At 44.8% G+C, this 16,852-nt stretch overlaps 1 protein-coding gene and 1 long non-coding RNA gene across 4 annotated transcripts; one reads left to right on the top strand and one right to left on the bottom strand.

The window, feature by feature from the left end:
- On the bottom strand, positions 1-7,263 carry SNRNP35 (small nuclear ribonucleoprotein U11/U12 subunit 35). 2 transcript variants are annotated; one of them, XM_061169731.1, is made up of 2 exons: positions 7,182-7,263; positions 1-1,806 (listed from the first exon to the last, which is right to left on the bottom strand). In XM_061169731.1, exon 2 carries the CDS (start codon positions 1,801-1,803, stop codon positions 1,063-1,065), a length of 741 nt encoding a protein of 246 aa, XP_061025714.1. In that variant the 5' UTR covers positions 1,804-1,806; positions 7,182-7,263; the 3' UTR covers positions 1-1,062. The 2 variants fall into 2 exon arrangements, with proteins under 2 accessions (XP_061025714.1, XP_061025715.1); XM_061169732.1 differs by having other exon boundaries at positions 7,112-7,182.
- Positions 7,264-7,446: 183 nt separating this feature from the next.
- LOC133075469 (uncharacterized) lies at positions 7,447-16,782 on the top strand. 2 transcript variants are annotated; one of them, XR_009697359.1, is made up of 3 exons: positions 7,447-7,616; positions 7,977-8,156; positions 16,749-16,782. It is a non-coding gene; the product is annotated as an uncharacterized LOC133075469 (long non-coding RNA). The 2 variants fall into 2 exon arrangements; XR_009697358.1 differs by lacking the exon at positions 16,749-16,782 and adding an exon at positions 8,346-8,879.
- The last annotated feature ends 70 nt before the right edge of the window (positions 16,783-16,852 follow it).

Genomic DNA, 16,852 nt, shown 5'->3' with positions numbered 1-16,852 from the left:
TATTCAAAGCTCTCAGAAGTTCAGGTCAATATATCCAGTTTCAAACAAACCAGAGGCTGGATGATCAAGAGGGAAAAGGCAAATCAGTCCATCGGAACTAGCTGCTACCCTTTCATTGATTTCATTTTCATTTCACTCTCACTTCTTTTGAACTTTCTCTTTTCCAAGGGCTGGAGGATTGCCATAGACCATAGCCCCAAAGCCCTGCAACTCTGGGTTTTCATTTTAAATGCCAGCCACCCCGCCAAAAAGAGAAAAGGAAAAAAGGTAGTCAGCATTTGGCTCGAGAATGGAGTTACATTTGTTCAAGAGAAGCTGGTTGCTGACCCAGATCACTGCTAAGACTGGCTTTTGGTACTAAGTCTCTGGACATTCTCCTTGGATTCATTTTTCTATCTCATTTTTATTTCACTGCAGCAAACCCTGCACTATGGACATAAAGGTGGAAAACACACAACTTAGATTCTGACCAGATTTGGGTTCCCAGGAGTCACAGATCAGTGCAAATGGTTTTCAGTCATCACCTCTTTTTGCCAAACCCTCAAAATGGTCATTTCCAATAGATGGGAGAAAAAGCAAATTCCGTACTGCCAAATTAAATGAGTGGTGGCTCCTTACACAGGCCTTTCTGTACAGATGCTGGTGACTGCAAAATTGTTTCTCAAGCTTATCAAATAATGGGTCCTTACAACTATAAGATGAAGGGAATTCCCTGGTGGTCCAATGGTTAGGACTCTGCACTTTCACTGCTGAGGGCGCGGATTCAATCCCTGGTCAGGGAAGTAAGATCCCGCAAACCGCCCATGAGCCCCAAAAAAACAGAAACAAAAACTATAAGATGAAGAAGAGAAAATTCAAAATTTCATCTTGAACCTGCATTCCAGAGTAGAAAGAAAACGTACCCAACCCCATTATCATTAGTAAGTTTTTTCTGTTTTGTTTTTGTTTTCATCAGTAGGTTTTATTCAACCACTGGACTTGGATTCTGTATACAAGCAGTGCAGGCCTCCCTGCACTTTTACTGGTCGGGTACCTTCGTTTGGGTTTGGCAGGGGATGGAGTCTACTTACTTCTGTCCCTCTTCTCCCTCCCCTTGACCCTGTCGTCTCTGAAGTCCCTCTCTCTGTCCCAGTCACCTTCTGGCCACACCCGAGTTGATTCTTTTTCCTGCCACCTCTTCTCCCGGCCCCGGTCATGGTCCCGATCCCTCATCCTGGAGTCCCAGTGTCTTTCTCGGGATCGAGATCGCTCCCTTCTCTCCCTCTTTCCCTCTCGAAACTGGTCGTTTTTAACAACTGGCAGATTAATGGGTTTTCGGAAAGGCCGATCCCGCCCCCCAAATCTCAGCTGCCCAGATTCCTTTTTCCCCCCCAGGCCTCCTCCAAGTCGCCGAGGAATCCACCCTTTGAGAGTCCTTTCCAGTTCATAGTCCACAAATATCTCGTGTTGGTCAATAACCAGGCCATCGGCGTCCCGGTAAGCTTTGAGCAGAGAACGCTCCTCTTTGTATTCGATGAAGGCATAGCCCTTCGAAAAGCCCGTGACCAAGTCCCTCACCAGCCGAAGCCGCCGGATGTCCCCATAGCGGGAAAATACTTCCTTTAACTTCTCCTCTTTGGTCTGCAGGTTTAGTCTCGCCACAAACAGGGTGAGGAGGGGGTCTCCTGTGACACCTTTGTTGGGGGCATATCGTGCCAGCATCGCCCTCCAGACAGCTCGATCATGTGGGTCCTCATCGGTGCCATCAATGCTGCCAGCTTTAAGCGGGTCATACTCCTTGGCGATGGGCATCCAATCATTCATGTTCTAAGGAGAAGCACAGCAAGCGTTTATGCACCATCTACTGTGAGCTACATATTCAATCCTTCCAACAACCCCATGAAGTAGATACTGCTTTTCACCCCTTCTTCCAACAGGGAAGGAAGAGGATTTTTCAGACGCTGTGGCCTCCCAGCTAGAAAGCAGGGGAGACAGTATCAGAGCCAGGCGGTGGGGCTCCAGAATGCTCTCACGCATTCCTCCACCAACCCTCCCCGGAAGAAGCAGAGGGCAACGTGCCTGAGTTTGATGCATACGTGTATCATCCAGCTTAGCCACGGTAGGGCACACACAAACCGTTATAACATGGCAACACGGATCAAAATCCAGAATCAAAATCCAGGCTCGCCTTTCAGAGACTTTAAAATGGTCATAGGGAAACCAGCCTGGGAACTTCTGTGGAAAAGGGCATTTTTTTTTTTTTTTTTTCCAAATTTATTTATTTATTTATTTATTTTTGGCTGTGTTGGGTCTTCGTTTCTGCGCAAGGGCTTTCTCTAGTTGCAGCAAGCGGGGGCCGCTCTTCATCGCGGTGCGCGGGCCTCTCACTGTCGCGGCCTCTCCTGCTGCGGAGCACAGGCTCCAGACGCCCAGGCTCAGTAGTTGTGGCGCACGGGCCTAGTTGCTCCGCGGCATGTGGGATCCTCCCAGACCAGGGCTCGAACCCGTGTCCCCTGCACCGGCAGGTAGACTCCCAACCACCGCGCCACCAGGGAAGCCCCTGAAAAAGGGCATTTTAAAAAACTCTTTATGGGAGTTCCCTGGCGGTCCAGTGGTTAGGACTCGGCACTTTCACTGCCGGGGCCCAGGTTCAATCCCTGGTTGGGGAACTAGGATCCCGCAAGCCACATGGCTCGGCCAAATATATATATATATAAATAATAATAATAATAACATTAATAAAAATTAAAAACTCTTTACTACCAAGAGTTTCAAACACATACCAATGTAGACAATGGCATAACCTTCCATGAATTTCTCACCCGGCTCCAACTATGACCAACACCTGGCCTGTCTTATTTCATCTGTGCTCCCCACATTCCCGCTCCCAGATTTTTTTTTTTTAATTTTTAAATATTTATTTATTTATTTAGGCTGCACTGGGTCTTTAGTTACGGCACGCGGGATCTTCGTTTCGTTATGCAGGATCCTTAGTTGCGGCATGCGGGACTTCTTAGCTGCGGCATGAGGGATCTAGTTCCCCGACCAGGGATCAAACCCGGGCCCCCTGCATTGGGAGTGCGGTGTCTTACCCACTGGACCACCAGGGAAGTCCCTCCCAGATTATTCTGATAAGGACTTTTTAAAAAAACAAAACTACACGGGAAAATGGTGCTCTGAATGCACCATTTTGCATCTGTCGGTAAACAGGGAGCAAAGCCAAAATGACAGTGACCCAGCCGCAGGCTCTTTAGTTCAAAAGGAAGATGAGGGACTTCCTTGGTGGCGCAGTGGTTAGGAATCCACCTGCCAATGCAGGGGACACGGGTTCGATCCCTGGTCCAGGAAGATCCCACATACTACGGGGCGGCCAAGCCCGCACGCCACAACACTGAGCCCACGCCCTGCAACTACTGAAGTCCACGCGCTCTAGGGCCTGCGTGCTGCAACCACTGAGCCCGCATGCTGCAACTACTGAAGCCTGCGCGCCTAGAGCCCGTGCTCCACAACAAGAGAAGCCACCGCAATGAGAGGCCCATGCACTGCAACGAAGAGTGGCCCCCACTCGCCTCAACTAGAGAAAGCACGTGTGCAGCAACGAAGGCCCAACGCAGCCAAAATATATATATAAATAAATAAAAAGAAACTTTATATATATTTAAAAAAAAGGAAGATGGGATGTCTTCCCACTTCCCTAGCTCATAATCCATTTATGCTTTGGAGCTTGAGAACTGATTGCAATGGTAATTTTAGTTCAGCAAGCACACTGCAACTGTCATTCATTCTGATAGAAGATCTTTCTATGTTTGTTTGAAAGAGGGTGGGTAAGTTTAAGTCTGACACATGATAATTGATTCATGTGAATTTTCTTGAATAATGCAGTGCTTGCCAACATTTCAGACCCTGCTAGTAATCATGTGACCACCTCTGTAAAGCTTTAGAGCCAAGGCTGAAATATGTTACTTAAAAACCAGGGCTCTGTCGAATATATCTGGTGATCTTCATTCTTAACAGCATCTTTCCATGATATTTATTAAAATGGTATCTATAGTTTTCCCCCCCTCTCTCAAATTTTCCTCAAGGATCTTTTTTGTTTTTGTTCTTCAGTTTACAGGTTATGTAGGGGGAGTGATCACAGTGGAATTTCTTTTCCCAGTAAAAAAGTAAAACACCGGGACTTCCCTGGTGGCGCAGTGGTTAAGAATCCGCCTGCCAATGCAGGGGACACAGGTTTGATCCCTGGTCCGGGAAGATCCCACATGCCGCGGAGCAACTAAGCCTGTGCGCCACAACTACTGAGCCTGCGCTTTAGAGCCCGTGAGCCACAACTACTGAGCCCTCGTGCCACAACTACTGAAGCCCGCGTGCCTAGAGCCCGTGCTCTGCAACAAGACAAGACACCACGATGAGAAGCCTGCGCACCACACGGAAGAGTAGCCCCCGCTCGCCGCAACTAGAGAATGCCTGCGCACAGCAATGAAGACCAAACGCAGCCAAAAATAAACAAATTTTTTAAAAATATTATTAAAAAAAAAAAAGTAAAACACCTACAGAATAAAACCCAAAGTCAATGAACTCAAGAATTCTGACTCTCACTTAGCCTCTCACCATATTCCATTGCAGAACCTGTTCTACCCAGGACTGCTCCTCATTCCTTGAACGTGCCCTAATCCCCTGGCTCCATGTCTTTCCTGGTGCAATTTCCTCTGCTGGGAATATTCTCTTCCTTTCCACCTCCCACATCTCCACTTGTGGAAATTCTACTGGTCCTTCCAAGTCTGGCTTCCAGCCTCTTCCCCATGAAGCAAATCCGTTGGTCCCACAGCTCATGGTACCTCTTCTGTCATACTGATCACGTTTTGCCCAACACACAATAAACACTCTTCACAATAAACACTCTTCAACCCAGTGTCCCCAGATCCTAGGACACTTCCTGATAAATGCTGGGGAACTGAACCAACTCCAAACAAAATTCACTGACCTTATTTTGGTCCAAATCAGACAAAAAGGACCACTTCATTGAAAATTGAAAGGCAGGGACTTCCCTGGTGGTACAGCGGTTAAGAATCCACCTGCCAATGCAGGGGACACGGGTTTGATCCCTGGTCCAGGAAGATCCCACATGCCGCGGAGCAACTAAGCCCGTGCGCCGCAACTACAGAGCCTGCGCTCTGGAGCCCGGGAGCCACAACTACTGAGCCCACATACCACAACTACTGAAGCCCGTGCGCCTAGAGCCCGTGCTCCACAACAAGAGAAGACACGGCAATGAGAAGCCCGCGCACCGCAGCAATGAAGAGCAGCCCCCACTCGCCCAACTAGAGAAAGCCAGCGCGCAGCAACGAAGACCCAACACAGCCAAAAAATTAATTAATTAATTAATTAATTAATTAATTAATTTAAAAAAGAAAGAAAGAAAATTGAGAGGCAGGACATTACACCATCTGCCACCAAATTGTAAAAGGAGGGCATATATGCGTCTCATCATTAACAAGCAACTTTGGAGAAGACACCTCTCTGGTATCCTTATCAGTAAAAGGATGATAAACAGCTAGAACAAGGGAAGGAGCACGAGAAGACTGAGCCGCTTTTGGTCCGGTCTGGGCTCTACCTCTAACTCACTTTGTGTCTTTTGTCTATTATGGCTGTAACTTCTCCACATGGGGGGAAAAAAAGAGAGAGAGAGATCACTATGTTGTTTGGATCTCTGCTCTGGTAGTCTCTAAATGGCCCTAAAATTCTTAAGATTCTAATCTTACTTCCTACCTCTATCGCAAGGTTGCAGGAAAAACAAACAAACAAAAAAGAGACCATAATAATTATAGGTAACCTCTAGCGAACACTTAGGAGGTGCCAGGCACGGTGCTAAGCACTTAACTCCCCTCACCTCTCAACAATACCGGGACACACCCACTTCTATTATTGCCATTTCAGATGCCAAAGGTGAGAGGCAAAAAGATTGTCTTTTGTTCCAAATCACAGAAGTAGCCCAGCGGGGGAGTTAGAACCAAGGGCTTTTATTGACTCCAGAGCTTGAGCTCTTAACTCTTTCCTTAGATAGCTGTCATAAAATATAAAGCTTGAGATGGGGATAGGAAAAAGCAGGCCACGTCTGGGTGTCTGAGGCTGAGAGCCCCCCTCGCAGCCAAGTGGGAAAGGAACCCGTCCCCATTCCACAGGAAAAGGTCACAAAGATCCACCAAATAAAGCTGACATTGCTGTACACAGTCAGAGCTCCTGTTCAAAGCTTTAACAGTTCCTCAAATTAAACTCTGGAAAAAAATTACAAAGGGATAAAAGATGAGTTTCCGGTTTTCTCCCTCACCTGCATGCTCCTGTCAATACTAAATACCAAGAGAAGAGCGGGCTTCACAGCTTCTCGTTAATCTTTCTAGGTGTATTTCCTCCGTTGCAACATTGCATTGAGATTTTCTACCACCATCTCTCTGGATGTTTCTCGTCATTACTTCATAAACGGAGATGGGATGTGAGAGATGAATCGTGGGGGGTGGAGGTGGGTGGGGCAATGAACCATTAAAGACAGAAGTGTGGAAAGTGAAAAGGCACTGGATTGGGAGCCAGAACACCCAGGTGTAAGACCTAGTGTTATCTTGGGCAAAATTTAAATCACCTGTTAAATGCTGCTAAGTGCCGCTTCACCGCGTTTTTTTGTGAAGATGAGAGAAGGTAGTGTCTTTGAAAGCGCTTTCTAATTATAAATTATTATACAAATAAAAGCTATTCTTAAGCAAACAAACAAAGCACTCGTCCCCAGGCTGAGTGCAGAACAGAACAACCGGCGCTTCCCACCAGCTGGGAAACAAACCGAAGGTGGGCGCCCAGAGCCGTCCGAGCACGCGCAGTGAGGCGGTGGACACTAACGCGGAAGTCTCCGTGAAAAAGTCTATACTTCCGATCCGCGCCCCCTCGCCCCGCCCCGCAGCGCCGCCGTCTCGGCCGCCGGCCCTCAGGGCTGCCTTCCCCACCCCGTCACCATCTGAGGGGGCACAGGACGGAAGGGGCCATCCTACCAACCCAGCTGTCGCCCCCGCTCCCGGCAACACAACCCCAAAAGGGCCCCCCTCCCCTTTGCCCGCTTTCAACATGGCGGCCCACGCACGCGCCGACATACCGTCCAGGCCGAATTCCCTCGTCCTTCTCGCCAGGGTGGGCCCTACTCCCACCAAACCGCTCCCGCTCACCTCAGCAAGCCTCGGGCTTCCTTTCCCACGGAGCCTGGTGCCGAGCTCGAAGCGACGGAAGATTCTTCCTCCTTGACTGACGGGACCTTTACATCGGAAGTAGCAGATTCGTCACGGGCCCTGTTTCCGTTTTTGCTTTTATTTTAAGAAATTTAATCACATGCCTTGGCGTCTACTGCATATCGTCTCCGAAGAGAATGAACTTTCCGTTTCTCTAAAATTTTTCACGAAGACAGAAGCTGCTAAATTGAACAAAAGTTGAAAGACGATCGAATGTGCAGCTAGTTGTCTGGGGGCCGCTGAATTTCTCTCCGTAGCGAAGAGGTGTTTCAGCGCGATGCGAGTTTTAGTTGTTAGACTCACTTTGAGAATTTGATTAATATTGTGGGGTTTTTTTACTCAGAAAATGCGTATGCCGGTTCACAAGGAAACTTTGTACGTATGTTTTGCCAGAGTTTTTCTAACCCGTAAATTTAACACGTTCGCTTTCCACACAAGCAAAACAGTTCTTCAAAGTCAGTTTGGAGACTGACTTAAGAATCGCGTGGAAGCTGGTTTAAATGCCGTTTCCTGGGCCCCGCAGGGAATCAGTGAATTCAGAATCGCTGAAAATTTGCAATTTTTTGCAAGTCCCCAAATGATTCTTTGAGGACCCCTGCCTTTAGAGTCACGGTTAAGAAGCCCAGATTTAAAACCTAAGCGTGGGAGGGAGAGGGGAGAACCGTGTGGTCAGTAAATCTGTGTAGAACGGGTAGATGTATGCATTCAGATTATGCTGTGTTTCTTTTTTGTTAGGTCAAAATATTCGGGTAGATTACGACTTGTGGTACAACTTGAAATGTCTTGATACAGTTGTGCTTTTCTTGATGAGAGTCTCGTGATTTCTTCAGCCACTCATTTTCTGATTAATTCTTACAAGTGGGTCATTTCTGCGAACAGCTGATCTCATTTTGATTCCAGTCCTATTCTTAGAAGGTAAGCCAATCACCAGCTACTAAGGATGTATTACTGCTACCTAGTTTTTATCAAATCTTTATTATGTAGGTGAAGCATAGGTTCTGAATATCTATAGCTTTCTTGAAAGTACATTTTCTTGAAATATATTAATAAAATGTATTGAGTAAAAAAATGAGCAATATCTATAGTTTAAAATTTCATATTTAGGACTTCCCTGGTGGTACAGTGGTTAAGACTCCACCTGCCAATGCAGGGGACACGGGTTCTATCCCTGGTCCAGGAAGATCCCACATGCCCCAGAGCAGCTAAGCCCGTGCACCACAACTACGGAGCCTGCGAGCCACAACTACTGAGCCCGTGTGCCACAACTACCGAAGCCTGGGCGCCTAGAGCCCGTGCTCCGCAACAAGAGACGCCACCGGAATGAGAAGCCCGCGCACCGCAACGAAGAGTAGCCCCCCCTCACGGCAACTAGAGAAAGCCCGCGCTCCACAACGAAGACCCAGTGCAGCCAAAAATAAATAAATAAACTTATATTTTAAATTAATTAATTAATTAATTTAATTAAAAAAAGAAGTATTGTGGTCCCAGTATCTCTGCTCTGCTGGCTTATCAACGGAAGGCTTCTGGGAAAAGTGCATCCACAGCATGAATGCTGCTGCAGAGTCTGAAGGTGCTGCAGACATCTTTTAATATGCTTGGTGGCCTCTTGAAGGGTCATCTGAAAGGCATCTCCATGACTGCCACATCTATGTAATTAAAGTTTAATTATATACAAAATTAATTATATAACAAAATACTTTATAAACCAAGCAGAAGATCTGAAGGGCAATGTGAACAACCCTACTAGAGATTTCTATAGAAGTTTCATATTAATACAATCTTTTTTTCCTTTTTCCAGTTTTATTGACATACAGCACTATATAAGTTTAAGGTGACTTACATACATCATGATATGATTACCACAGTAAGTTTAGTGAGCATCTGTCATCTCGTATGGATACAAAATAAAAGAAATAGAAAAAAAAATTTTTTTCCATACAGCAGTGTTAAAAAGATATTTATCATATCATACATTACATCCCTAGTACTAATTTATAACTGGAAATAAGTACCTTTTGACTGCTTCCGTCCAATTCCCCCACCCCCAGGCCTCACCTCTGGGAACCACAAATCTGATCTCTTTTTCTATTTGTTTGTTTGTTTGTTTGTTTTGAAATATAACTGACCTACAACACTATGTTAGTTCCTGGTGCACAATATTATGATTCGATATTTCTGTACATTTCAAAATGATCACCACCACACTAATACCATCTTAAAGCAGACATTTAACATCACCTGCCAGACACTGGGCTAAGCTCACTTCACTCTCTCAACAACTCCTTGCAGAGTGTATTGTTACCTTCCACGGTGGAACAAGAGCTGGCCTGGAGAGTAGGGTGGAGGACATTAGTCCCTTGGCCGTAGTCTCCTTTAATGCTTCCCGCACCCACCTACACTGCCTCCCCCCACACACCCCACCCTCCCACTCATCACCCTGAATAAACATTTCACCTACGTTAAAAAAAAAAAAAAGTGTGCGGTTATGCAAACACCTACTGAAAACAAGGGCTCTGGGCACCACCCTTCCTGCCACCACATTCTTTTCTAAAGACTTTCAGCTCCTAGAGATGAAGTCACTGATCCAGGACTGCAGGCATTTAAGCCAAAAGAGAACAGGAAGAAAGACATACTGAATGTACCACTCAGGAAATTAATGGTGCCACCAGTATTCAGAAGAGCATGAGACCTACTCTGCTTGATGTACCAAAATAGATGTACACAAAATATCTGTACCACCAGATATTTGCTAATGGAACTTTCCTATGGGTGGAATGGAACCCCCTTATGGTTCCATTTTTATGAAGCGTGACCCACCCACTACTTTTGTTTCCCATGTCATGTTTTCCTTTGCTTAACCGTGAGTAGGGCGATACCTTACTTTATGCTCCTTTTTGCAGTCAGTTTGGTTCCTACTTAAAGGCTGGGGGTGGGGAAAGCACAGCTGCACACTACTGCAGGCCTGTCTTAAATCTTGGGATGAGTGTTCCTGAAATTATTTTTTAAACTTCATATAATGATGTATCACTTGGACTTTTTAAAAAGCTTTGTTGTAGACATATTCTATGTGTGTTACTGATCCAGCTTTTCATATCTTGTTCCCGAATAATCATATGAACTTGGGGAGTTCCTCATACTTCATATTCTGGAGATAAAGCAGTTTATGATAGTCATAGTAAAAATAATAGCCAACATCTATTGAGCACTTACCGTGTGCCAGACGCTGTCTAAAGCACTTCACGACAATCTTATAAAGTGGCTTCTATCCTTACCCCCATTTTATAGCCGGTAAGACTGAGCCCCAGAGAAGTAATTTCCTTGCCTAAGATCACACAGCTTGCAAGTGACAGAGCCAATCAAGATTTGAACAGTTGTGGTCTGGTCAAGAATCCACCTTGAACACTATACTATCACTCATACTTTTTCAAATTTGAGGGTGCATGTGCATCAGAATTACCTAGAGGGCTTGTTAAAACACAGATTGCTGAGGCCCACCCCTAAAGTTTCTGACTCAGTGGGTCAAGAATTTGCATTTCTGAGAAGTTTCCAGGTGATGCTGATGCTGCTGGTCTCGGAAACACACTTTAAGAACCTCTGCTGGGTGAAAAAAGAAACAGGCCCCAAATGGAATCACTTGTGCTAAGCCCCATGGCAGCAAAGTAAAACTTAATATATAATTTCAGTTTCAGCCTCTCCCAGGGGTGGAATTTTAAACCAATCAGTCTGGAATTTCCTGATCATCCCTAGTGAGGTAATCTGCTTGATAGACTCCCCACCTTTACCCCCAAGGGAAGGTGGCCCTACCTGAAATAATCCTTTCTTTTGTTTATGACTTCCTTGTCTTATCCCCCTTTTCTGCCTTTAAAAACCTTCCATTTGTACAGCTCCTCTGAAGCTCTTTTCTACTTGCTAGATGAGATGCTACCCAATTCATGAATCGTCAAATAAAGCCAAGGAGATCTTCAAATATACTCAGTTGATTTTTTTTTTTTAATATTTATTTAGGGGCTTCCCTGGTGCAGTGGCTAAGAATCTGCCTGCCCATGCAGGGGACACGGGTTCGAGCCCTGGTCTGGGGAGATCCCACATGCCGCGAACCACCTAAGCCCGTGCACCACAACTACTGAGCCTGCACTCTAGAGCCCGCAAGCCACAACTACTGAGACCGTGCGCCTAGAGCCCGTGCTCTGCAACAAGAGAAGCCACCGCAATGAGAAGCCGGAGCACCGCAACGAAGAGCAGCCCCCGCTCGCCGCAACTAGAGAAAGCCCACGTGCAGCAACGAAGACCCAGTGCAGCTAAAACTAAAATAAATAAATTTAAAACATTTATTTATTTATTTATTTAGTCTGCGCCAGGTCTTAGTTGCGGCTCACGGGATCTTCATTGTGGCATGCGGGATCTTTAGTTGCAGCATGCAGACTTCTTAGTTGCGGCGTGCATGCAGGAGCTAGTTCCCCGACCAGGAATCGAATCCAGGCCCCCTGCACTGGGAGCATGGAGTCTTACCCACTGGACCACCAGGGAAGTCCCGAATTTTGTTTTTTAATAGCTGTAATTCAGAATTGTTTTCATAATTTCCCAACGGAGAGAGAAGGGTCATGATTATCTACCAACAGATTGTCCAATTCTATGAGGGATCTAAGAGTTAAGATCATTAACACTTGATAATAACAACCAGTGTCCACTGATGCTTACGATGTGCTGGACACTGGATGAGGCACTTTTCACGAATTATCTCATCTAATCCTCACACCAGTTTTGGGGAATACTTTTATTTTTCCAAGTTGACTGTAGGAAATGGGGATTTGGAGATTAGAGAATTTGATCAAACTTATGTACCAGGAAGTAACAATTGTGAGGTTCAAGTCAAAGACTACTTAACTCCACAGCCCTGTTGGCTACTACATTACAGTTCTGGCACATAGTAGGCGCTCAGTAAATAAGTTGTCAAATGAATGAACAAAAGCATCTTTTTTTTTTATATCAAAATCCTAGTTACTCAATGGAAGACACTTTGACTTTTTAAAAGTGCGATTTACCAGGTTTCACTGTGTAACAAAGAAAGAAGGAAGATATGGTACCTTAAAAGATGAATTTCTAGAGAAATTTCAAGGCAGAAGGAACTTTTGAAAAGGACAGTGGTGCAGAAGAGATTCATACCAGCAGTGGTGGCTGGGGATCCTGATGGTAAAAACTAAATGCAGCAACATTAAATTCTTTCTGATAAGCATTGCTCTGCGAAGGCTACATTCCAACAGTGATGTTTGGTGGTTTTTAGTCTATTCACAGGTTGTGCAACCATCACCACAATCTAATTTTAGAACATTTTCATCACCCCAAAAAGAAGCCCTGTCTGCATTAGCACTCACTCCCCATCCCCCTCCCCCAGCTCTAGACAACCACTAATCTACTTTCTATCTCTATGGATTTGCTGTTGTGCACATTTCATATAAATGGAATCATACAATAGGTGGCCTTTGTGGCTGGCTTCTTTCACTCAGTAAAATGTTTTCAAGATTCATCCACATTGTAGCATCTGTCAGTGCTTCATTCCTTACCTCCTTACCAGCACTTTATTGAGGTATAATTTACCTAAAGGAAATACACAGTGTTAAGCATACAGTTCCACAATATTTCACCTGCGTATATACTCATGTGACCGTCACCCAGATCAAGATGTAGCCCATTTTCATCACCCCATAGAGTTTCCTCATATGTTAAAAGAAGGAAAACTGGTAAAGTACACATAAGATAAAATTTATTTTACAACCTTAACCATTTTTAAGTGTACAGTTCGGTAGTGTTAAGTACATTCATATTGTTGTGCAACCAAACTCCAGAACTTTCTCACCTTACAGAACTGAAACTCTATACCCACTAAACAACAACCCTCCATTCCCCCCTCTCCCCAGCCCCTGGCAACCACCATTCTACTTTCCGTTTCTGTGAGTTTGTACACTAGATATCTCATATAAGTGAAATCATATAGTATTTATCTTTCGGTGACTGGCTTAATTTCACTTAGCATAATGTTCTCAAGGTTCATCGATGTTGTGGCATGTGTCAGAATTTCCTTTCTTTTTAAGGCTGATTAATATTCCATTGTATGTATACACCACATTTTTTTAATCCATTCATCTGTGGATGGACATTTGGGTAACTTCCACCTTTTGGCTATTGTGAATAATGCTACTGTGAACATGAGTGTGCAAATATCTCTTAGACACCCTGCTTTCAGTTCTTTTGGATATGTACCCCTAAGTGGTATTGCTGGATCATATAATAATTCTATTTTTTATTTTATTTTATTTATTTATTTATTTATTTGATGATGAAAGCTTGATGGTATTCACATTGCTTAATTTGTGTCATGCTTATTTATTTATTTATTTATTTATTTATTTATTTATTTATTTATTTATTTATTTATTTATTTATTTATTTATTTATGGCTGCGTTGGGTCTTCGTTTCTGTGTGAGGGCTTTCTCTAGTTGCGGCAAGCGGGGGCCACTCTTCATCGCGGTGCGCGGGCCTCTCACCATCGCGGCCTCTCTTGTTGCGGAGCACAGGCTCCAGACGCGCAGGCTCAGTAGTTGTGCCTCACGGGCCCAGCTGCTCTGCAGCACGCGGGATCCTCCCAGACCAGGGCTCGAACCCGTGTCCCCTGCACTGGCAGGCAGACTCTCAACCACTGCGCCACCAGGGAAGCCCTATTTATTTATTTTTATTTATTTTTTTATACAGCAGGTTCTTATTAGTCATCAATTTTATACACATGAGTGTATACATGTCAATCCCAATCGCCCAATTCATCCCCCCCACCCCACGCCCCACCCCCCGCCGCTTTCCTCCCTTGGTGTCCGTACGTTTGTTCTCTACATCTGTGTCTCAATTTCTGCCCTGCAGGGACTTCCCTGGCAGTCCAGTGGTTAAGACTCCGCACTTCCACTGCAGGGGACACAGGTTTGATCCCTGGTTGGGAAACTAAGATCCCACATGCCGTAAAGTGTGGCCAAAAAAAAAAAAAGAAATGCAATTGATATTTTATATTGATCTTGTATGCTGCAACCTTGAGCTCATTTATTAGCTCTAATAGTTTTTTTGTGGATTCTTTAGCCTGTTAATATGGTGGATTACATAGATTGATTTTTTTTTTAGTATTTATTTATTTATTTTTGGCTGCATCGGGTCTTGGTTGCAGCTGCGGGATTTTTTTTTTTTTTTTTTTAATGGCTGTGTTGGGTCTTCCTTGCTGTGCGCGGGTTTTCTCTAGTTGCGGCGAGCGTGGGCTACTCTTCGTCGCAGTGCGCGGGCTTCTCATTGTGGTGGATTCTCTTGTTGCGGAGCATGGGCTCTAGGCCTACGGGCTTCAGTAGTTGTGGCACTTGGGCTTCAGTAGTTGTGGCTTGCGGGCTCTATAGCGCAGGCTCAGTAGTTGTGGTGCATCAGCTTAGTTGCTCCGCGGCATGTGGGATCTTCCCTGACCAGGGCTCAAACCCGTGTCTCCTGCATTGGTAGGCGGATTCTTAACCACTGCGCCACCAGGGAAGTCCCTAATTTATTTATTTTTTTTAGTTTTTTGGCTGCATCGGGTCTTAATTGCGGCACATGGGATCTTCGTCGAGGCATGCGGGATCTTTTGTTGCAGTGCGCAGGCTTCTCTCTAGTTGTGGTGCTCCGGCTCCAGAGCACGTGGGCTCTGTAGTTTCCGGCACACGGTCTCGCTCGTTGAGGTGCGCGAGCTCAATAGTTGTGGCACGCGGGCTTAGTTCCCCGACCAGGGATCGAACCCGCGTTCCCTGCATTGGAAGGTGGATTCTTTACCACTGGACCACCAAGGAAGTCCCAAAAGATAATTTTACTTAAGTCAAACTGAGGATTATAACCCAAGACACAGACTCTCAGAAGCTCTGAGAACTGTTCTGCCTATTAGAAGTCGAAGACACAGTCATAAACCTTTTTGAGACAAAGGATCATACATCAAAATGACATACTGACATTTTACATAAACTTCACCAGAGATACATAGTCCAGGTAAGCAAGCAATAAGTCACCATGACTCCCTACAGAATTTGGAAAGAGTGCTAATCTTTTAAGCAGTTACATTGCTAGCATCAGAAGAAAGGGAAAAAAAGTTGACCTTTGTGGTCAAGCAGGCATTCCCACCTTTGAGGATGTCTGGTTAATGTATAATGCAAATGTACATTGCACATGAGAGAGGGAGGGAGGAGGCCCAAATGGACAGAGAGAGAATTTTATGTTTAAATTTTCTTGTCCTGCCTTAAAATATAAATTTTATTTCATCAATGTAGTCCAGTTTATCTATTTTTTCTTTTGTTTCTTTTTCTGTGTTTTTTAAGAACTCATTGCCAAATCCATTGACATAAAGCTTTTCCATTATGTTTTCTTCTTAGAGTTTTACAGCATTAGGCCTTTGATCCATTCTGAGTTAATTTTTGTATATGGTGTAAGGTAAGGCACTCACACTTTAGCATGTGGGTATCCAATTTTCCCAACACCATTTGTTGAAAAAACTATCCTTTCCCCAATGAACAGTCTTGGCACCCTGTTGAAAATAATTTGACCGTGTTTGTGAGGGTTTCTTTCTGGACCCTCTCTTCCTTCATTCCTTTTTATGAGTGAATAATAGTCCATTGTATGGATATACCATTTTATACTTATGGTAAGCCTAATATTTCTCCATATTTAATTACAGGGTGTCGTCAGGTCTGTGATTAATGGATTACTGAGCCCTTGCCTGGGGCCTTGTTTGGTCATTAAAACATTGTACCATTGTACCGTCTGAAAATAGTGTCTGTTTTGTTTGTTTGCTTTTTGTTTGTCCACTCTCCATTTTGACTCCACAACTTCACTGTGGAGAAGATCTGGTACACCTACCACGGAGAAAACTGCCAATACATTCCTGGGAAAGACAAGCTCCATTGCTGGATTGTCTGCCTATGACTATTACAAACCCTGCATTAAATCTAAAATAACCCGTTTTGTAATCCACACTGCTAATATTCTCAGTAATACCCTGTGTAGCTGCAGAATGTTTTCTAATTTCCAAGCAGTGATTTTTGTCTTATCTATTACTCCTCCTTCCCCAACCCAAGTGCCAAGCGTCTGGCACACAAGCTTAGTGTTTGTTGGAGGGAAGAATGCAGAACACCCGCTAACATTTTCTGAGCCTTTCCTAAGTGCTTTTTGTCAGTCATTGTCTCATGATCTCATATATTCCTCACAACAATCCTACTTCGTAGGTACGGTTATTTACACAGGAGTAAAGTGAGGCTCGGAGAAGTTAAGTAACTTGCGAAGGCCACACGCTGGTCAAGTGGAGGAACCCAGGAGAGAGCCAGGTGCATAGCGCAGGGAATCTCCATTTAACTGAGGGTCAGATGCCGCCGGTCCCGGTGACAATAGGCCTGGAAGCTCTGCGCAACGCAGACTTCTGGACTCCCGCGCGCTGCCACCAACTACTGTTTTCTGCTTTGCCGCAGGCTTCAGAAAATATTCTCAGAGACCGGATCTGCCTCCCCGTACCATGCAAATTCTATGGCTGGAAGACCTGAGTGCAGAAAGGGAAGAGTTGTGTGCTTTTTAG

Source organism: Eubalaena glacialis, chromosome 15 (genome assembly GCF_028564815.1).
Source record: "Eubalaena glacialis isolate mEubGla1 chromosome 15, mEubGla1.1.hap2.+ XY, whole genome shotgun sequence".
Taxonomy (NCBI): Eukaryota; Metazoa; Chordata; class Mammalia; order Artiodactyla; family Balaenidae; genus Eubalaena; species Eubalaena glacialis.
The sequence above is the reverse complement of the archived record's forward strand: the minus strand, read 5'-3'. Positions and strand labels throughout refer to the sequence as shown.